Genomic DNA, 23,507 nt, shown 5'->3' with positions numbered 1-23,507 from the left:
CAAAAATGTGTTATTGTAAGTCGCTTTGGATAAAAGCGTCTGCCAAATGACGTAATGTAATGTAATGTAATGTATTCCTGGCTGCACTACCCCTGCTGATCATGACGTCATAATCAAGCTGACGTCATGATGGAGTCTAATCGAATCTTCCCTGCTCCTTCCTACTGCTGTGCAGCAGTCTCTGACGCAGGGGACGACTGTCGCCAAGAGACTCATCCTAAGGGAGTGGAAGTCCCCCTCCCCACCTTCTTTTCAGCTATGGCTGTCAGACAGCCAGAGTGAAGTTAGGCTCCAAATTTAGGCTGCATTTTGATGAGAGAAAAGAAAATGTCATAGGGGGTCCTCTTTTTCACAGCCTAATATGTTGGCAGGTGTGTGTGTGTGTGTGTGTGTGTGTGTGTGTGTGTGTGTGTGTGTGTGTGTGTGTGTGTGTGTGTGTGTGTGTGTGTGTGTGTGTGTGTGTGTGTGTGTGTGTGTGTGTGTGATAGCTGGATGTACTGGACAGACTGGGAAGAGGATGAGGTGAACGACAGCATCGGGTGAATAGAGACTGCTTGGATGGACGGATCCAACCGCCGCATCTTCGTCACAAGCCCTGGCCTGTTTTACAAAACCCTCAATAACATTGCATAATTATGCTTCTACTCTTGAGCAGTTGTATTTTTTCCTGTCAATAAATAATTACTCATAAATCACAAAAATGACGCATATGGGTTTACATTGGAGCTAGTTGAAAGTTCTGTGCGTCTCATACAAAGGACACCTTGTTCAGTATTAGATGCTGAGGGCCGTGACAAACGCCCTGGGACGGGCTGAGCTCAATTTCGGGGGGGGGGGGGGGGGGGGGATCATTTTTCACAGCAGTGTGAATGTTTCCCTCATGCAAGTAATTACAGTTAATGGAAAACAGTGCATCATTTATCAAATTCTGGTTTTGCTTCTTTAACAGCTTTTTAAATTATGCAACAGAGATGTAGATCAATATACAATGTACTTAGTGTGTCGACCACTAAGAAAAAAAATTCAATGTAATTCATTATGTTAGTATTAAATATGAGAATACCTATAAATCTCACTCTCAATCGTAACCCTTACTCCATGAATTATTGCTATAAAAATTCAGTGAGACTGCACCCATGCAAGGAAATCACAACTCAGCCTATGAAAACCAGGAGAGATGTAATTTCAATGCATGACTACGGTAATTGTACAATGTTGTGACTTGTGTACTCACCACGTGATGAAATAATAATCCAAAGTTACTGGAAATGGCCATTTTCAAAGTAAATCCACACACCGCGCTGTGTACAGCGCCTCATGGCAAACGAGGAAATAACTTCAGTTACTCTTGGTTAGTTTGGTTAATTTTTGTTCTATCTCGGGCGGCGTGTGGACTCTGACTCTGAAGTTCTAGTGGGGCCGTGGTCAATAAACCAAAGTGGATCTACTGTAGCTTCCAGGTTGGCCTACAACAAACATCACCCTATTGATAAGTGAGAAGAACTCCTGTATTTGCTCTGCATTTCGCACAAAGTCTAAAAATAGTCATAAAATGTGAACTAATGGTTACACGCTATCTGAATCAGTTTAAGAATGATCATCAAGGTATCAACTTTCATAACATCTTATCATTCCCCAAACGTACTTCCTTTTCCTGTATTGTTGTACATGTATATTACTATATTGCTGTACTGCTAAGTAGAGTAATCAAACAATACATTGATATATATTGCATTATGAAATCAATGTAAACATGTTTTTGCTAGTGAAAATTCACGGCTGGTTACTCTGGATTCCACTAGCCACATTAGCTAGCGAGCAAAAAAGTTAATTTCAACCCCTGCCAAGTGAAATGCACAATATGGGCCTGTGGCACAAAATACATGTGCGTAACTTCATTCTCAGAAAATATTACTCAATGGTATCAGATATTGCATGCAGACACCTTCAAGAAATGCTGCACAGAATGTTTAGCATAATGAAGCAATTAGACCCACCGTCTTTGAGTATCGTCTCTCGGCTGTTTCCATCGATTTTTTGCCGCCCGATGAGGAAACTGGTGGTGTCGGCAAAGTAGATGTGTCCCGATTCTGCGTGGTAGTCGATCGCTCGTGGGTTGACCAGGTCCTCGATTGGCACCATGTGCTCATTGCTGGACTTCACGTTCATATCCAGGCCTCGGATGACCCCGGGACGCCCCTTCCCATAAAACAGGAAGAGATCGTTTTTGGGCTCTACAAGGCAAGAGACACGGACCCTTTTTTACTCTTATTGTCAATTAATTGGTCTAATTCATCAATGCTGATCCCAGCATTAAACCCTCTTACCGGCCACATTGTTCTTATCTGTGAGCCAGAGCCAGGGCCATCCATTCACCTTAATGGAGCCAGTAATCAGTGCCAATGACTATACTCTACCCCCTCAATCACGCCCGTGCTACATAACTGCCCAGACAGTAAGAGAAGGAAAATGTTTGAGCAAACAGAGAGAATGGCAATACTTGCCTTGGCTGTGAACACGGCTTCTGATCTAAAATAGCATTGCGTCTGGGTAGAAAGGCAAGCAGAGAGCCCTAGAAAGCTGAGGTAGCTCCTCGGCGGCCTGCCAGCCGCTGAGGGGGCTGTACGTTCCCGAACCCTTGGGGAACCTCCGCAGAGGTAGAGGAGGAATGAAGGAGGGCTTCCAGTGAGAGAAGCAGACCTCTCCTCGCTCTCAGCACCTACCCATGAGACTGGGATGCTGGGGGTGAGGACCACACATGCCTCACTTCAATTTATCATCTTGTGAGGGAGAGACCAACTACCCAGGAGACAATTAAGCATTGCAAGAGACCCAGATATCAAAACCCCGGCGTGACTGCTGTATGAAGAAGCACTAGCATTTAGCAGTGAATCTCATTATGCTGAGGGAGAGGGAGAGAGAGAGAGCTGGTGTCATCAGAACATCTAGGAGAGGGGAATAAATCAAAGGTGTCACGGCGAGCCACCCGACGCCTCGTTACCCCGATCGAAATGTGGTGGGCCTCAGATTGTGTCATCAATTTGATCTTCTGCTTTTATTGTCAACTACACAATGTCCACCAATTGATCAGTCCAGCCAACAAATGCAGACAAACTTAAAACCCCATTATGGCAATAATGAATCAGGCTCGCGACAGGTCGATAGCGGAACGTCATTTTCAAATGGGTCTCTGTGTCCACCGGCGTTCATCTTTATCACTGTCACTCTGAGGCTGATGCATGTGTGGCACACCCACTGCTCTAATATGACGCATGACCTTTACAGGCACATCATGACAATATGAGAAATGGCAGCGATGCAGAGCGCCCCCTGCCTTCTGCTACCCTTTACATGCATACACCACACAGATCCTTGCTAATCATGACTATATGAAGAGCTTGTTATGACAATCCTTTGGAACAGGCGTTATCGTGTTACGTGGGCAAGAAAACGACTTTGAGGATACATGATGGCACACAATGTTACAGTACACCTAGTCAGGGTGAAATATGTACTCACTTTTACAGGACTGTCCGTCAGAGCCCAGGCTGTAGCCAGTGCGACAGCGGCAGGTTCTGGACTTGTAGCTGCCACTCAGTAAGCAGATGTGGGAACATCCCCCTGGCTTGCTGTACGCATCCGTCTCACACGCGTGACTTCTGACTGTAGACAGAATCAGGAAAAACAGGGAATCCATTATGAACCTATGAAACGTCATCTTTCAGTACGTGAGCAGACTTTGAGACACTTTGTTAAGCCGCGTGCAACATGTATTTTACCTTTTGGCTGAGTGAGTTTGTGGAAAACACGGATCCCTCTAGAATTCCCCAGGCTGATTAGTGTCCTGGGCTCTGCTGTGATGTTAAACCTATGGATCTGCAGCAGCTCCACGGTGGTGGTCCCTCTGGAAGGGTCAGAGTGGGTGGCGTACAGGCAGTCCTCAAACAGAGCTAATCCGTAAATATACGACACCTGGAAAACAAAGATCCGACGCACTTTAGTTCACCCCTGAAGCCAAAAATAACTCAAGAACACAAGAGGAATAGAGCAAATACAGATAAAAACAGAAGAGGACTTTCATCTTGGAACATGCAGCTGTTATGCATGGCGGGGTCTGTGCATTTGGCAGCGCACGCGGGGTCAGGAGCTGGACTCTGCTCCTCGGAGACTCCCCTGGCCCTGACACCCCAGCCTTCATGCTACATTTAGCAGGCTGACACCCACATGCACCAACAGACAAGGTTGGATGAGCTGTGCTCACAGGAAGTACACCTAAGCCCACTGGGCCACGCCTTAGCACCGGGGGCACCAAGAAACATACGTGAGAATAAATAAATAAATAATAAATAAGTCAGCCACTCGACCGGCTCTCTCTATGGACGTGACCTTGGCACCTGGCCTCAAATACAACAACCCTCAAAGCAGCCGCACATATGCTGCTCCTACTGACTGCATATTCTGCACTTCTATCATTCCTACTATGCATGAGAACTAACATTATATGACATGGTGCTTTGTAATACAAAGTTACAATGCATACAAAGTTTGTATGCATAAGTAACATTATAAGTTGGAGAAAAGCTTGCAATGATTTTAGAAGGATCCCTTTACAGTATATAGTGATTGTAAAATTAGAGACAGTTTTTATTTTTATTTTTTCAAATGCTCTCATGGATCAAGTAATTTATTTGTGATTCAAGTGCTGCAGTTCATCAATATAATATGTATGTTATATGTACTGATACTCGTGACTGAACAGCGGCGGAAAGGAGCTGTTCTTCATTTGCTTTCATGGAGATGAAACGCGATGAACCTTCTCCATCTACAGAGGTCACAAGCTTGTGAAGAACACCTGCACATACAATAATGTGTTCCTTCATCAGAGAGGGTCGATCACTAGCTTAAGTTGCTTGAAAGGGATCTTTTTATGAATAATAATAATAATAATAGCCTAATTAAAGGCCTGAAAAATGCACAAGAGAGAGACTAATGATGTGCACATTTGTAGCCCAATGCAGCCCATGTGTGCCGCGCCTCCTTCAAATTAATTAACTGTGGATCGCCCATAGAGCTTTGTGTGAGAATGAGGAATGGACTGTGGCAACAAGCAATGAATATGTCACCTGACACGCGCTGATAAAGCATACCTGAAATCAGAAAATGAAGGAACCCCTCCTGTACATGTAACAATTTCTAGTCACTCAGCTGAAGAAGGAAAACGTAGTGACCCCGTCACCCCGTCTGCCCATGCAAGTAAGGCTGGGCGATATATATATATTTTTTTTGATTGGCCAATTCCCCTGCTGTCCTGGTCGTTGCTCCATCCCCTCTGCAAATCTGGGAAGAGTTATAGACTAGCATATGCTTCCTCCGATACATGTGCAGTCACCGGCTGCTTCTTTTTCACCTGACATGACGTAGTGTGTGAGAGGATCACGTTATTCCCCCCAGTTCCTCTCCCCCCTCGAACAGACGCCCTGGCCGACCAGAGGAGGCACTAGTACAGTGACCAGGACAAACACAGTACCCTTAATCCGGCTTCCCACCCGCCTAACCAAGCGGGAGGTAACACAGGGGCTTGAACCTGCAACCCTCGTGTTGCTAGGCAGGAAATATACCGCTGCACTACCTGAACAAGGCTGGGCGATATTTCAATATTATCGTTTTTCAGTGGAATCATATCATGATCATATGAAGATATTTGAATATTGTGAAACATTTCTGCAATCACAATTGATAATGGCCAGCAATTCTTTCTTTTAATTTAATTCATGTAATTTTGCATACATTAACCATATCGGGATATATACCGGTATTGATATAGAGAGAAATCCTTATGATTATCGTGATATTATCGCCCAGCCCCACATGCAAGTGTTCACAATGGCTCCTTGTGATGTGGAGCCCACGGAAGCGGCGCTTACAGTGAAATCTGACACTCACTTGACTCCCCTGGATTACGGTGTGCCTGTTCTTGCCATGGTAATCCACCACGTCGATGTAATCCAGGTAGGCGTCGGCCCAGTACACCAGCTTCTTGACCAGGTCCAGCGCTATGGCAGTGGGCTGCTCCGTCTTATCAACCACCAACCGTGTCCGGTTGGTGCCGTCCATGTTGCAGCGCTCCACCTTGGCCACGTTCCCGTAGTCGGTGAAGAAGAGCATCCTGGCAGGGGGGGGGGGGAGGGAGGGGGCACAGAAGTGAGTTTCAATGCTGTACAGGATGCTCTCTACTTTGCTGGCTGAACAGCTCTCTCATTCTTACCTCCAAGTAGTTCACATCATCATATGCAGAGACATGCATTCCACTAGATGTTTCCTCATTTTTTAGGCTGGTGAAACGTGATGATACAGTTGAAGTTGGACGTTTACGTACACTGAAGTCATTAAAACTCGTTTTTTTAACCACTCCACAGATTTCATGTTAACAAACTACCGTAGACAAGATTTTGGCAAGTCGGTTAGGACATCTACTATGTGCATGACACAAGTAATTTTTTCCAACAATTGTTTACAGACAGATCATCCAAGCGGTTTAAAGGCAGTTAACTTAGTGTATGTAAACTTCTGACCGACTGGAATTGTGATATAGTTAATTACAGTTTAAGTGAAATAACCTGTCTGTACCTTAAACAATTGTAAAAATTAGGTGTGCCATGCACAAAGTAGATGTCCAAAGTGACTTGCCAAACTATAGCATGAAATCTGTTTAAAATTAGTTTTAATGACTTAAACCTGGGTGTATGTAAACTTCTGACTTCAACTGTATAGCCTATTATTAGTTATGAGATAAACCGGCATGAACATTTGCTTGTATAAGATGTTAATTAAAGCAATAATTATGTTGGTAAATGTAACATGCTCTGTATGATTTCAAATAAGGTCTTAAGTGAAGTGATGATAGTCGGCAAGATGATAAACAGGCAGCAACCGTTGGAAACCAACACCAGAATAGCAGAGCAGAAAAGTTAAGAAATTGAGAAGACTAACAATAAAGTCTGGCAATTTAATTGTAATCCATTCAGAGACACAAATGCATATAGAAACGTGAATTTTATTATTTGATTAGCGTTTCAAATATTTGAACACATTCAGGTTGACCTAGTTGATATTACAGAAGACAGCCTGAACAAATCTTGCCATGCCTTGCATTAATTAGTTATAAAGTAAAGTAATCTGTGACATTTTCATATAAATTAATGTCCTTTGCTACTCCCTATCATCAACTGATATAACGAAAATAAAAACTCAACCTATACCCAGTTAATTAACGCTTTTCCATTTGCTGTTTTAAAAGCATAGGTCCTATAGGTCATATCTTACATCCAGTGCAAGGGGCGAGGGCAAGCGTTATCTTTGCTAGTTTCTAGCACTCAAAATCTCACTTTTTTTATTTTAATTATCACTGGGTCAGTACATGAAAGGACGTGTTTCAGCGACCCAGTGGTAATTAAGAGAAAAATATATAGATTTCGAGTGGTAGAAACTAGCAAAGATAATGCTTGCCCTTGCACTTGCACTTGCACCAAGTTCTTTACTTGGAAAAACCCTCTGTTTTTTTCCCCTCTCTTCCTTTTTTTTTTTTTTTTTTTTTTTTTAGAACTGGGTAGTTATGAGCAGCAATAGCCACCATGGCTGAACAGACAAAGAAAATAACTTCAACAACAGAAAATCTAAGGAAAAAGACATCCCAGCACTGAACACACTGTTTTGATTGACAGGTGATCTCTAGGAAGTGCGCTGAGCACATTGCAATGAAGACAACACACACACACACACACACACACACACACACACACACACACACACACACACACACACACACACACACACACACACACACACACACACACACACACACACACACACCATAGCAATGACTGAACTGTCCCTTATGTCTTAGAACCAATAAACAGTGAGGCTCTCCACAGATGAGTGCTTTCTGTATTTTTAATGTCTTCAGCTGCTATTTTGCTCTGGTCTGCTCTTAATTGCAGTGGGAGGACACACCATGCTGTCTCGCTCCGGCTCTGTGAAGACTCCGGCAGCAGAACGGAGCACCCAACGGCCTCCGACGATAACGAGCTGCAGGCAGACAGCCGCGGGTAGCCGACTTAATCCGCACAAGTCAAGTTGGGGGAGAGATGGGCTGACCTTTGAACCCAAGCCCAGGCTGTGCTGGAAAACAGCTGGCGTCAGCGAGAAAACCAGCGCCCCGAACAGGTGCACCTCCACGTGGCATACAAATGATGGCTTTCTGGGATTAGGACAGTGCTGACGCTGTACTTGCGCATTCCGGAGCCACAACCAGCTCTGTGTCGGATGCTGGGACTCAACAGCCCTGATAGAACAAACGGAAAAATAATAAGTGTCATGGTGGAACTGAAGACCGAACAGATGGAGTGGAAGCCTCCAAGGTGTTTCCTGCGTTCTTCTTATCTTCTTCAATCATGAACTCACAGCCCATCCAGCTCCTCAAACATCAAAACTGCACAAAGCTCACAACATAATGTACGTTAGCTCATTGTGTTACAGTTCCCCATTGGGCAGAGTACACATGAGATGTCACAGTAATACAAGGAAGGTTCTAGTCAGGAGAGAACAACGAGAGTAAGTGCCATGAAGCTAAGTTCTGGTTCACCAGGACTATTATGTTCTACGAGGCAGGGCAGAGAGTGCAGAGACAGATAAAGATGTTATTTTTCAGTCCATCAGGTGAGAAGGTGTGTTCACTAAGGAGTGCCGCTCTTTAGTGAACACCACGCCACTCCTTGGCAGAGCGTAGTGGGCGGCAGGGAGCATAGACCTGAACGAGGTACTTCAGGTAGGTCACAGACCTTTTGGTTGCTGCTTTGTAGGCGAGCATCAAGGCCTTGAACTTGATGCGGGCAGGGAGCCAGTGGAGGGACAGCGGAGTGACATGTGCTCTTTTGGGCTGGTTGAAGACGCGCCGCCGCTTCCTGGATCATCGGCAGGTGTTCGAGCGTACATGCCAGGAGCCCTCCCAGTAAGGAGTTGTAGGACTGTAGTCAAGGCGTGATATAAGCGCCTGCACTAGGAGGTGCTGTTCAGACAGGTAGGGTCTGATTTTCCTGATGCTGTATAGGACGAATTGGCATGAGCGAGCAACAGAAGCCACATGCTCCGTAAAAGTGAGTTGGTCATCAATCATGACACCCAGGTTTCTGGCAGACTTTGTGGGAATGAGCTGAGCTGAGTCAAGCTGGATACTGATCTGTTGCTGTACAGAGCGGACTGGCAGACAAGGAGCTCAGTCTTTAAGTCATTGAGTCATTGTGCAAAGTAGTAGGATATAATTAAAATTCCTGAAAAGTTCCTTTGATCAGCTTCAGAATGATATGTTTCATACTGAAATGAATGCACTGCAATTGGTAAAGCCATTATTCAGGAAATGATGACCTTGTTTTATCAGTGCTTTGTTGAATGGATTTAACGTGTGTCATAACTAAGTGAAATCTCTATAGAGGACTGTGTGAGGTAGACCAATGCTATTCTCCAGAGTAAAAGCACAGGAAGTGAAATCTCTAAGAGGACTGAGTGAGGTAGACCAATGCTATTCTCCAGAGTAAAAGCACAGGAAGTGAAATCTCTAAGAGGACTGTGTGAGGTAGACCAATGCTATTCTCCAGAGTAAAAGCACAGGAAGTGAAATCTCTAAGAGGACTGAGTGAGGTAGACCAATGCTATTCTCCAGAGTAAAAGCACAGGAAGTGAAATCTCTAAGAGGACTGTGTGAGGTAGACCAATGCTATTCTCCAGAGTAAAAGCACAGGAAGTGAAATCTCTAAGAGGACTGTGTGAGGTAGACCAATGCTATTCTCCAGAGTAAAAGCACAGGAAGTGAAATCTCTAAGAGGACTGTGTGAGGTAGACCAATGCTATTCTCCAGAGTAAAAGCACAGGAAGTGAAATCTCTAAGAGGACTGTGTGAGGTAGACCAATGCTATTCTCCAGAGTAAAAGCACAGGAAGTGAAATCTCTAAGAGGACTGTGTGAGGTAGACCAATGCTATTCTCCAGAGTAAAAGCACAGGAAGTGAAATCTCTAAGAGGACTGTGTGAGGTAGACCAATGCTATTCTCCAGAGTAAATGTATCCCCACTGCAGTTAGATTGATTAATTTGCAGATGAAATGATGCAGCCTCCTGTGTCTATATAAGAACATTGTAGACGGCACTAAAGAGCCACTTGGTTTTGTCCTGTACCATGCTGTTATAGTAACGTCCTTTCTGGCCTTATCGACTGATTCTTATCTGTATGGATTGGAATGCAGAAATTTGTGCTGTGTTTTGATTTTAATGCTTATATCTGCAAAGAAAATGTTCCTTATGGCCCAGTACAGATTTGAATTGAATTGAATTGTGACTTAGATGTAAGGAGGATTACCTACTGTACAGTCTATTGGTTTCGGGTAAACTACATGGTATCTGTTTTTGAAATCTTCAGTATGCATGTAATGCTCTGTGTGTGTGTGTGTGTGTGTGTGTGTGTGTGTGTGTGTGTGTGTGTGTGTGTGTGTATGTGTGTGTGTGTGTGTGTGTGTGTGTGTGTGTGTGTGTATAAATTGGTATTTGTTTCTCACTTTCCCATTTAAATAGGCCCAATTTTTTGTGTGATATTCAATAATCTTTTCACATTTGTTTTAATAGCGCCAATGTCTTGACATACAAACATTTGTAGTTTAGTTTTTTGCAATTGCAATAATTAGTTTGCACAGTGTATGTCGACGTTTGGCGTCCATTGAGTGTGATAACCCATGAATTCTGGATTATTACACTTACCAATTGAAGTCAAGAGTGCACTGGATACAACAGTGAACTTGACATACTTTTATCCTTCCAGGCTTCATCAATCTTGCCCAGCACAACTGTACTGAATTTCCCAAAAAGCGTACTTTCCAGTCACTGGGCATATACACTAAACTGGGACTGATGGAAAGCTCCAATTTAATAGCGGCGATAAGAATTTAAGTGGTCGGACAAACCTGCAAAGGCCTTTTGAAAGCAAGAAAGAATAGGCTGTCCATCACGTAACTTTCTTGTGGCAAAGTTAAGAACAAAACGTCTTATCCGATGGTGAGGTGGAGAGGCAGAATCAAACAGCAATACAAAATGGAGTGCTATAGCAGAATGTATTGTGTAAACAGAAACACTGTGCCTCCCGCCGCGCCGCTATCTCAAAGCGGCCTGATTTCTTTGTGTTCTCGCTCCATTGCTCCGGGCTGACAGACCTCTCTCACAAACAGCTGTACCCATGTCGCACCAATTAGAGGCAGAGGAGAAGCCTTGAAAAATGCCTGTGTCTTATAAAGCCAATCTAGCCGGCTGCATCCGTGCCCGGCTCCCCCGTGGGCCTGCGCACTCTATATCCACACTATCATCCCTCTATGCACACAGCACCAGAGAGGGGGAGAGAGAGAGAGAGAGAGAGAGAGAGTGTGTGTGTGTGTGTGTGTGTGTGTGTGTGTGTGTCTGTGTGTGTGTGTGTGTGTGTGTGTGTGTGTGTGTGTGTGTGTGTGTGTGTGTGTGTGTGTGTGTGTGTGTGTGTGTGTGTGTGTGTGTGTGTGTGTGTGTGTGTGTGTGTGTCATGCATGATTACAACCTACTTTTCAGGTCAATTGGGAACACACATGTTTGTCCAGAGGAACACTTACGTGCCATTTTCTACTAAGCTAAATGGAAGAGGTTCCATTCACCTGCCAACAAGCATGAACAGCAAGCCTTAGTTAAGGCCAGGCACAGGAAGCCAAGCCTTAGTTAAGGCCAGGCACAGGAAGCCAAGCCTTAGTTAAGGCCAGGCACAGGAAGTCAAGCCTTAGTTAAGGCCAGGCACAGGAAGCCAAGCCTTAGTTAAGGCCAGGCACAGGAAGCCAAGCCTTAGTTAAGGCCAGGCGCAGGAAGCCAAGCCTTAGTTAAGGCCAGGCACCGGAAGCCAAGCCTTAGTTAAGGCCAGGCACAGGAAGCCAAGCCTTAGTTAAGGCCAGGCACAGGAAGTCAAGCCTTAGTTAAGGCCAGGCACCGGAAGCCAAGCCTTAGTTAAGGCCAGGCACCGGAAGCCAAGCCTTAGTTAAGGCCAGGCACCGGAAGCCAAGCCTTACGCTATGTTCACACAGACACAGGGAACCTACGCCTTGCCTTGCCTCAACCCACGCCTACGCCTGCAGACCTTGAGCTGGGCGTGAACCGATCACACCGCACGCCTTTGCACGCTGAACCTGGAGCCGAGTCACAAGCGCCTCTCCTCTCTCCCGGCTGTATTTTTTCACGTGTGGTCCCGAATTATCATGTTTAGGTAAAATAAATCTGAAATATTTAATGTTCTATTGATGCTGGATATGTATAACCAGGTCTGACTATAGTCTGACTTCTTAGAGAGGTAATCTTGCAAGAATATTATGTGCTGGCACAACAACATTGTCCATCTTGCTTCTTCGGTCGCTATTCTCTCTCCTGAAGATTTGTTTGCCGACGAGGAGAAAGCCCCACGTGATAGCCACCTGTCAATCTCTCTCTCTCTCTCTGCTCAACACTGTTGTAGTAACTCAATTTTATTTTGAAATTCAGTTGACTTTGCCATTTCCCACGGATAGTGTCGCGTTTTTCTTTCATGGCTTGACAGAAGAAGCACTGCCTGCACGCGCCTAGTCGGCTTGAAAATAGAACTCACGCCTAAACGATAAAATCGGCAAGGCACAGCCGAGGCGTGGGTACACGCAGGGTTCACGCTCAGGCGCCCGGTGTACACAGCCTCATTGACTAAAACGGACGTCTATTTAAAAGCGTGGGTAAAGGCAAGACTTGGGTGGCCGGTGTGAACTAAGCCTTAGTTAAGGCCAGGCGCAGGGAGCCGGCCAAGTCTTAGTTAAGGCCAGATGCAGGGAGCCGGCCAAGTCTTAGTTAAGGCCAGATGCAGGGAGCCGGCCAAGTCTTAGTTAAGGTCAGGCGCAGGGAGCCGGCCAAGTCTTAGTTAAGGGCAGGCGCAGGGAGCCGGCCAAGTCTTAGTTAAGGGCAGGTGCAGGGAGCCGGCCAAGTCTTAGTTAAGGGCAGGCGCAGGGAGCCGGCCAAGTCTTAGTTAAGGCCAGGCGCAGGGAGCCGGCCAAGTCTTAGTTAAGGGCAGGCGCAGGGAGCCGGCCAAGTCTTAGTTAAGGCCAGGCGCAGGGAGCCGGCCAAGTCTTAGTTAAGGCCAGGCGCAGGGAGCCGGCCAAGTCTTAGTTAAGGCCAGGCGCAGGGAGCCGGCCAAGTCTTAGTTAAGGCCAGGCTCAGGGAGCCGGCCAAGTCTTAGTTAAGGCCAGGCGCAGAGAGCCGGCCAAGTCTTAGTTAAGGTCAGGCGCAGGGAGGCGGCCAAGTCTTAGTTAAGGGCAGGCGCAGGGAGCCGGCCAAGTCTTAGTTAAGGGCAGGTGCAGGGAGCCGGCCAAGTCTTAGTTAAGGGCAGGCGCAGGGAGCCGGCCAAGTCTTAGTTAAGGGCAGGCGCAGGGAGCCGGCCAAGTCTTAGTTAAGGGCAGGCGCGGGGAGCCGGCCAAGTCTTAGTTAAGGCCAGGCGCAGGGAGCCGGCCAAGTCTTAGTTAAGGCCAGGCGCAGGGAGCCGGCCAAGTCTTAGTTAAGGCCAGGCGCAGGGAGCCGGCCAAGTCTTAGTTAAGGCCAGGCTCAGGGAGCCGGCCAAGTCTTAGTTAAGGCCAGGCGCAGAGAGCCGGCCAAGTCTTAGTTAAGGCCAGGCGCAGGGAGCCGGCCAAGTCTTAGTTAAGGCCAGGCGCAGGGAGCCGGCCAAGTCTTAGTTAAGGCCAGGCTCAGGGAGCCGGCCAAGTCTTAGTTAAGGCCAGGCGCAGAGAGCCGGCCAAGTCTTAGTTAAGGCCAGGCGCAGGGAGCCGGCCAAGTCTTAGTTAAGGCCAGGCACAGGGAGCCTATTCTATTCTATTCTGTTCTATTCTATTCTATTTCAAACCCATATTCTTGTTGGCGTGGTCTTGGTTAGTGAACTGTATTTGTTTAAATGAGAACTAAGGTTCTGCCACCAAAGAAATCAAATCATCAGTGCCATTAGCCACCAACTCAGTGGCCTTGTGGTCTGAGTGTCCGCCCTGAGACTGGGAGGTTGTAAGTTCGATCCCGGGCCGAGTCATACCAAAGACTATAAAAATGGGACCCATTGCCTCCCTGCTTGGCACTCAGCATCAAAAGTGTTGGAATTGGGGGGTTAGATCACCAAATGATTCCCGAGCGCAGCACTGCTGCTGCTCACCGCTCCCCCAGGGGATGGGTCAAATGCGGAGAACAAATTTCGCACACTCAGGTGTGTGACAATCGTTGGGACTTTACCTTTAACTCATTCAGCGCCAGTTTAGGACTGCCAATATTTAGCACAGGCCAAAGATTTTCATAATTGTTGGTCATCTTTCAAGACCCACAGTAAATTATCTATTAGCACCAGAGTGATTTGCAATACCTCAAAATGAAGATGTACGTCTCTGGGTTCACCAGGAAAAAAAAAGTGAGCTTTTAGCATGTTCTGTACTCTACTTATAGCCATTTATATACACCCTGTTTTCCCCCAAAATGTCTCTCTGAGAAAAGAAATTGCAGAAAATGGCATTTATGTATTTATGCACACAATCTCATGCAGAACTCGCTCTCAATTCTTTTATTTTGAACTGTATTGACATCAGACATGTAAATATTATTTGTTAGGACACAAATGACAAAAAAAAAAAAATATATATATATATATACACATGAAGTGCTTTTTTTTTACATTCAACAATACAGTTTACTCGGTGTGAGTGAGTGTGCAGACAGACAGACAGACAGACAGACAGACACACCGACAGACAGACAGACAGACAGACAGACAGACAGACAGACAGACAGACAGACACACACACACACACACACACACACACACACGATCCCCCTTTTAGATTTCTAACCCCACATATGATAAGCAATAACCACGCCCTGTGGCGCTGGGATTGGCCAGGAGCAACACTGGAGGGCACGCAGCCCAGCGATTACATGAACCAACTGAATAGCTCTTGAGAAAGGACAGCGGGCTGCTCTGACTCCCGCTTCTGCCTTGTGCCTTGCTGTTGTGTGTTTATTTTGCACCCGTCCTCGTCCATGTCTCCCTGTCATATCTTCCCTGCTATCTGATCGTTCCCGTTTTCCCCTCGGCTATTCAACACGTCCTCACCGCCCTCGCAAACTGATCGATCATTTCCTCATTCCTCCGATGATCAAACACATCTCTTGATTACTTTCTCCCGGCTGGCACAGAGGAAGTCGACTCCAGCTCGTGCAGCGCGCCGAGGCGCGTTTCAATGGCGTTTCTCCTGTCTGCACAAGGAAGCGTTACCAGTTTTCTGCTTTTCCTCCTGCTCAATTTCAAAACAACAGCTGCGGTATGTGTTTGTTCACGTGTTGTCTTAGATGATAGGGACCTGATACCATGTGACAGGCTGGGGAAGTGTTTAAACTACGCCCTGCAGTAATAAAAACAAAAACACGTCAAACACGTCATTGGCGGGGAGGGCTATTTCTGATAACACGTCAAAGACGTCATTGGCGGTGAATGAGTTAAGTGCAAAACAAGTAATTATTTTCTTCATATGGAACAGTTTACAGTGGAGTTTATAGTACTGTATGAAGTGAAATCTGGAATCTATAAAGAAGCCTTGTGGTCCAGCATTGATGATCAATGGTGTTTTCTGCTAAGATGCGAGCTTATTATTGCCCCGCCCCGGCCTTGTGGGGGCCGGCCATGACACCGTTTATCGCAATCGGTGCCGAGGGGCCAGACGCTTCCATTGTGTTTGCAAGTGGTCTTTGCTTCGCTATGAGCTCCAGCACTGATATACAGCTCCTTTCATCTGAGCATGCCGCCCATCGCCATATAATGACACTGTCTCCCTCTCTCCTCTTCTCTCCTCTTCTCTCCTCTCAAGCTCCCAACTGCTGGGAGCAGGAATAAGAGGACAGAAGGGGCTTTTAGCTGCTGATAACTGGAATAATCAGGCAAGCATTCGCTCCCTAGAAGACTCACCCAAACCCACCCCCCCTCCCTCCACGACCGTTGCATTGCTTGCTGCTTAAGGATGTTTTGCATTCTGCTGCATGATGACACAACCTGAAACCGAAGTATGTAACTGGCTCTGCAACGCGCTGATCCGCACCGCTGTCGACCACGTGCTGTACATTCTGATGACTGCCACTGTAAATCATTCAGTATTTACAGTTTGCAGTGTACATTTTGATGACTGCCACTGTAAACTGTTCAGTATTTACAGTTTGCAGTTTTTGTTTGTTTTTCTCCTCCAGAGTGGCTCAGCTTCTCTTCTATTTTGTCGTGTGATCACTGCAGACACACACACACACACACACACACACACACACACACACACACACAAAACCTCCAATGGAAAGTCCTGCAGGGGGGGTTGCTTCTGTGGGATGCGGGGTGGAATCAGTGAATACTAATGAAAGTCTAGACAGTAGGAGCTGTCTGGAGCATCAGCAGCTCTCCACCAAATTACGCAGCTCAAACAGAAAGCGGGCTGAGTGGAAGGACAGAGAGTCATTTCAATTATTTCATTGTAACGTGCTCACTTCCCTCCAGACAAGTCCAATGGCTATATAATATATAATATAATATCCGTGGTCTGAAAGTCTTTTCTTTTTCCCTCCTTCCTTGATAAAAACATGTTTCCACCCAATAAAAGATGCATGATAAATGAGCCTAGCGGAGCTCTCAGAGACGATGCATTATATAGGCAGAAGATGACTCACCCCATGAGAGGATCCACAGCTATTCCTTTAGGATTCAGCAGGTCTAGATGCAGGATAGTAACACACGTGTCCCCACTGCGGTCACACACAAATATCTTGTCACTGACCCGCTCCACAAAATAGAAGTTGCCTGTCAGCCAGTCGATGGCCATGTGCTCGACATCTGCAAGGGGAACAACACGGGTTACATTAGCTACGTGCACTCCCTATACTGTACAGTATACAGTCAATCACTCCCTATACTGTACAGTATACAGTCGATCACTCCCTATACTGTACAATATACAGCCGATCACACCCTATACTGTACAGTATACAGCCGATCACTCCCTATACTGTACAGTATACAGTCGATCACTCCCTATACTGTACAGTATACAGCCGATCACTCCCTATACTGTACAATATACAGCCGATCACACCCTATACTGTACAGTATACAGTCGATCACTCCCTATACTGTACAGTATACAGTCGATCACACCTTATACTGTACAGTATACAGTCGATCACTCCCTATACTGTACAGTATACAGTCGATCACACCTTATACTGTACAGTATACAGTCGATCACTCCCTATACTGTACAGTAACAGTATACAGCCGATCACTCCCTATACTGTACAGTATACAGTCGATCACTCCCTATACTGTACAGTATACAGCCGATCACTCCCTATACTGTACAGTATACAGCTGATCACTCCCTATACTGTACAGTATACAGTCATTTTGTATTCATTTGTTTGACTACATCTATAGTGGATTCGAGGGGCACTCATATGCCTTGTGACCATGCTTATGCTGTAAGAACACATTATGCTTACTCACTCAAGAAACATTATAGATATAACGTATAATGAATTACAAGCATTGGATGTTTATGAGTACCGGTAGTTGTAATATATTATATAACATTGTACTTTAATATAATAAAACAATCCATGCAGCACCATACGTTATCATTGTCAGCGACAGCGTTAAGTCAAGTGAAAAACATATGAAATACTGCATGATAAGTAAACATCTCATCCCCATAAGTGGTGCAGGCTCCCCTTGGACCACTCAGTAACAAGATGCATTTGCCTTACATCATTCTGTTCTATGGTTGAGTGTGGATCGGTTACATCTAGTTCGGCTTATTCTCTGTAAAGTCATCTGAGACATGCTTGTGATAAAGAGAAATAGTTTTATTAAAGTCGGAGAGGTACGCAGCAGTTATGGTCTCTTCCCCCCCCAGGTTAAATTGTTGGTAGCACATTACATCACAGCTTAGTAACAACATGGTAATAGATGTAATAGGGTAATAGTATGATAATAAAAGCAGTAATGTAATATAATTACCAAAATAACTAGGTAATAACTATAACACTGGCAGGCCACTATCAGCTGGGAAGTGTTTCCAGGTAATTCCTACATCTCTACATGTTTGGTTGAATCTAATATTACCATATTTGCCATCGTTGCCATCTTTAAATGTGTTTCCCCAATCCCCATCATTACCATCTGGCTCTGTTACCCTGGCCCTGTTAGCCTATTACATACATGTCAGCCTAATTACCCAGATATACTCATTGTTAGTGCAAAGCTATTACATGGTTATTACTTTGATCATTTCATGGCATTACCTAATTATTAATTGTATTCTTTATTATCACACTATTACTCCCCTATTACTCTACCATGTTGTTACTGAGCTGTAATGTAAAGTGCTACCAAATTTTGGACCTTTAATCATAGCGCCCTCATTAAGCCAATCAGTGTTGCTGTTGTTGTTTTTTCAAAATACCAGAATGCAGTGCAACAAGGGATCATCCCCCCAAGCTTAATCAAAATCAGTCCAGTATTAGCTGATATATCATCTGACTGTATCACAACCATTCATCATAACCCTCCACCCATTGTAGATATGTATTTTTTTTCAAGTTATGTTTACTAATTGCTCATATGTCATATGTACAGTGACCCTAACCCTATCTATATGGTTTATGTTATGCTATGTGAAGTTAAGTTTAAGTAGTTGAGTTAAGTCTCTTATCTTATCTTTGTTTCATTTGCGGTGGATCTGGATGGACCTTGTAGGGACCTGTCAAGGATCAGCCGGCAATTCAAGGTTGCTGCATCCGTATATCGATAATCATTATGTTTTCGTGATCTTAAGGTATTATGAGTGCATCATAATTCCTCACGAGTGCCCATATAATCCACAATGGTAGTGCTATAGAAAGTGCTAACTATATATTTTTTCCCAGATGAGATCACCTGGATCTCACAGGTAATGTTTTGTGGAATAACACTGCTGCTGAAGGATGAGTATCTAATTAATGTGTTGTACATCAAAGATGAAAAGAATAAACACAGGCAACATGAGTAGAATGGCAGGTGACCCTTGGGTAACAGAGAGAGAGAGACAGAGAGAGAGAGAGAGAGAGATAGAGAGAGAGAGAGAGAGAGAGAGAGAGAGAGAGAACGCACTTTGCAAACTTTGCAGAGTTTTGATTTCTTGTTCCTGGGTGAATCCACGCAGATTCCTCATCTTAGCGCAGCGAAGTCGTCCCGAGGACTCCGTCGACAGGACCCAGCACGCTGTCTCCTGGCTGTGATGAAAGTCCAGTGCCAGAGTTTCGTTTGTCTCCAGCGCCCTCAGAGGCTGCAGGCCCGATCCATCCAGCTGGGTGCTGACGATACGATCCGACCCGCCGATGAGAAGTATAGGAGGGCTGTCGCCAGGTTCTGAGGCGAGGGGAGGAACACGGAGGGGATTTCAGGATTTACAGTATCTACTAGCCTGGATGGAAAAACCTCGCTTCGAGTTTTCTGGCTATTGGCGGAAGACCGTGCTGTGCTACAAAAACACTGCAGCACAGGCCAGCAGATGGGGGCGGGTCTTCTTCTGTCTTCCTGCCTCAGTAACGCATACCAGGATCTCTCCCCTCTGACAGAGCCTGGTGATGCGACGTTAGTATCTACCATCTAAAAACCTGGGATGGATGCCTACTAGGGTTTGAGCAAGGCCAACACTGATATTTTAAGACCAAAGTCGATATGTTATGCCAATATAGAATGTTAAAAAAACAAAATGGATTTACTGTTTCGTTCCAGAATATTATTCTTGTCAGGAGAAGGCCCTAAAATAGAATTTAGACCACCATGGGGCAATAAAACTGTCCACTGTAACACATAAGAGTGATTTATTTCTTATATGGATTAGCGGCTCTATAATGCATAACCCACTGCATCTATCCAATGGCAGGGCAGGGGAAACTTACAAAAAAAAGAAAAAGAAAAATGTTATGAATAAATAAACCGCGAAGAAAAAAAAGTGTAGGTTTTACAGACTGCATTTATCTAGCTGTGATGAGGGAATAACCTCATCATATTGGAACTATAGCCAATATCCAGTATTTAATAAACAGCTGATAAGTCTAACCCTATTGTCTACCATGGACCAAGCCGCATCTAAAAGGTACATTTATCCTAAGGCAGCAATTAGGCCAGCAAAGCCCTTTGATTAGCACATTAGGCAGATAAACAGAAGGACAAGTGGCGGACAAATGAAGAGTGTTTTTCCCCTGTCCTCCTCCCCCCCTGCTGTGAGCTACAGCGGAAAGCAGCGCAGTAGTAAAACTGACATAACCTGCTTTATGGGCTTAATTGACCGTGTTCATTCCCTGACATCAAGTTCACCCCCCCAAAAAAGCCCGTATTTATCCTGATCTCCCACACAGGTTCAAGTCAGGGGGCTGCTCCCCTAATATGGGCAATAAATCAGAATGTCTGCTCACAAAACCACTTCTCTTATCGCACCAAATCAACTTTTGGGGAGACGTCCATTATTCTCTGGCTCTGCGGGGTAGATGGGGCTTTGGTCGCGCTCGCTGATAAGAGATGTGCCCCAGCTTTCAGTCAAACGTACCTCACACTGTGGCAGCATGTGTTGCAATAACAACAAAGCGTATCATTATTATTATTCAGGTCATGTAGCAGGCTGACAAACTGATACTGTTTGTTTGTTTTCAGTTATTTGTATATCCAGAATGTTCTTGCCATTAAATATAGCATATAATGTAGGATTTAGTTAGTGCTGTAAAGCTCCTACAATTGTACTTGTAGGGAACATGCGTCACCCCACACTTCCATTTATAGTCCATAACGAGCACGGATCATCACGGAAGTGTATTATCATGCAGAAATGCAAAACCACCAGGGTGCTGTAAAGTCACACAGATTTGAGTTAGCTGTACACATAGCATAAAAATGTTATATCTTTCACTTTAGTCAGCCAAATGAGAAAAGATTAAAATGAAGATTAAATTCCAAAAAGAAAATTTGCGCATCAGATTTTTACTTGAATCGTACAGTGAACACCTTAATATGTTTTTCATACCCTGCTGCTCGCCATTTTCTGGCCTCAGAGAGCACTATCTGAAATTTATATTCATGAGCTTTTACAACTAATGGTAACCCCATAGTTATCCCCGTACCGCAATCCCTCTCTGCTAAATTAATATTAATGTGTGTGAGCATTGGGTTCAGTTAAGTTTATGGGTAATCATATTCAGTTTATTCCTGGTAGGACACCAGTCACATTGATTAAAAGCTGCAACAGTGGTGTTCTCCCCAGCTAGGTGTGCTGTGCCTCCAGCTATTTTCAACCCATATGTGCCATAGCGACAACACCCTAAAAAAATAGATTTCACTTCATGGTTCGACGCATGACACAAATACATACCGCACAAGGTTAAACTTGTTTACTCGAGGATGGCGGACCACCACAACACAATAACGTTACCTCTTTTGGTTGTTTAATTTCTAAGTAGGCTATTTTACTCATTGGGACAGATTTGTTACCAGCATCAGACATTAACATAAATCAAGGTGACGTTGGGCATTGTCTCCGCACAAAATACTCCAGACTGCTCCCACTTAAAACCTCACGCTCATTAATTTTATCATTATCCCGGCCTGACCACGTCTACGGTTCCCATGTGGGTGATAGATGTGGTCACTGGTAAACCACATTAATCTTGCTCTACCAAAGCTGGTGAGAACCAAGGAGAAGATAAACTAGAACTCCACCCTTGGTTGGGAAAAACCCGCACCCGCGTTATTAATAGAAACATACATACTATGCAGATGATGTTGTTTTCTAATGCAAGCGCGCCGCTCACCTTGTTTGGCTTTGCAGGACGTCCTGTCAGGCTGCAGGATGTATCCTTCTGTGCAGCTGCATCTGTATGACCCGTAGGTGTTCATGCAGGTTTGGCTGCACACGCCATATACGGCACATTCATCATGATCTTATGGAGAAAGGAAGGGAGTCATTTGTAACAAATTAGGTGTGCTCAAACATGACCCAAATACATAAAGTATACTTAATGTGGCCTCACTCTGGCACCTCGACATAATTACTTTTATAACCAATGAGCCTTTTTTTTTTTGGAGCTGCAGTATCCTACTCTGCAAACTGCTCTTTCTTGTGTCTTCCCCAAATCCAGGCAGCGCTGCTACCTTCGTTAAACCCCTCTCCTCCAGCGCCGTTGCGCTATTTTTATGCCGTGTGCCTGGTGTAGCCGGCACGGGCCGAGGCCAGATCTGACACCGCGCCGCCAGAGGCACCTTTGACCCCCCCGGAAAACTCGTGTGTCGCCCCCTTCCTGGCTGTCAGGAGCCGGGCTGACAGCAGAGGCCAGGGAGAGAGTTGGAGAGGTAGAGGGAGACAGAGCGAGGGAGGGAGGGGGGATGTAGATCAGGCCCTGGCTGCAGACAGATGGTTCTCATATCCCAGCACTCTCCTGCTTGCTCATCTGAAGGAAGGCTGGCCGAGGGTGAAGGAGAGATGGGGGGGAAGGGGGGGCCCTCTGTGGCAGGAGCCATCCCCCCCCCCCCTTCCCCCCGCCCGGTGCCGATGAGCCCTACCTCTGCAGCTCGTCCCGTCCTCGCCGACCTCAAAGCCGTCAGCGCAGAAACAGAAGGTGCCGTTCCTCGTCATGACGCAGCCGTAGCGGCAGCGGAGCTCGTGGCAGGCTGACAAGAGCTCTGCAGGAGAGAGAGAGAGGGAGAGAGAAAGAAAGAGGGAAATGTGAAAATTGCTTTCTGGTTTTGCTGTCCTCTTTCTTTTCATGCCACCTCCTTCTTTATCCATTGGCAAAATAATGTTGACTTTGTCAGTTGACAGTCCTGAGCTTAAAATGCAGATCAATAGTAGTGAGGCAGGAGTATCTGAGAAATGTCACATGGAAACAATGATGCAAAAAGGCACACTTTGAAGTTGGCTGCTGCTATTCTGAACCCAAACCGACACTCCTTGAGAAATGAAAGCATCTAATAGAGGTGATGACGAGGATAGAACTGAAAGAGAAGATAGAGCGGTTGGATAAAAATGTTGATTATTGCAACTTTCAAATATAATTGGTCCGGCTGTGTCATAAACACCTCATGGTGCACATTGCAGATTATTACAGTACAGTGCAGTGAAGGGAGTAAAACAAACACATTTTCCAAAAGTGATGGATGCTAGTATGCAATGCAAGTACAATCCAATCAATCTAGTGTCCATTTGAACCATGTCCTTAGTATAAACCATACAAATCTACACTAAGACAAAAAAATAACTGTAAAGTTCTTCACATGACACATTGATTTGACTGGCCCTCAGAAACAGCCAACATGGTGCTCAGATGTTTTCTGGCATGATAAATGTTCAGCCAA

The 23,507-nt window shown here is 45.2% G+C and overlaps 1 protein-coding gene across 1 annotated transcript in view; it reads right to left on the bottom strand.

The window, feature by feature from the left end:
- lrp1bb (low density lipoprotein receptor-related protein 1Bb) overlaps positions 1-23,507 on the bottom strand; it is a gene marked incomplete at its 5' end in the record, with an annotated part of 421,412 nt that overhangs the window by 225,873 nt on the left and 172,032 nt on the right. The window contains 8 exons of the mRNA XM_083638437.1: positions 1,998-2,234; positions 3,520-3,663; positions 3,780-3,972; positions 5,944-6,166; positions 16,796-16,958; positions 19,272-19,529; positions 21,968-22,096; positions 22,716-22,835. Of these exons, the coding sequence (XP_083494563.1) occupies positions 1,998-2,234; positions 3,520-3,663; positions 3,780-3,972; positions 5,944-6,166; positions 16,796-16,958; positions 19,272-19,529; positions 21,968-22,096; positions 22,716-22,835 (1,467 nt within the window). The remainder of the gene's footprint in view (positions 1-1,997; positions 2,235-3,519; positions 3,664-3,779; positions 3,973-5,943; positions 6,167-16,795; positions 16,959-19,271; positions 19,530-21,967; positions 22,097-22,715; positions 22,836-23,507) is intronic.

The sequence above is a fragment of the Poromitra crassiceps genome (assembly GCF_964638095.1).
Source record: "Poromitra crassiceps genome assembly, chromosome: 6".
Classification (NCBI taxonomy): domain Eukaryota; kingdom Metazoa; phylum Chordata; class Actinopteri; order Beryciformes; family Melamphaidae; genus Poromitra; species Poromitra crassiceps.
The sequence above is the reverse complement of the archived record's forward strand: the minus strand, read 5'-3'. Positions and strand labels throughout refer to the sequence as shown.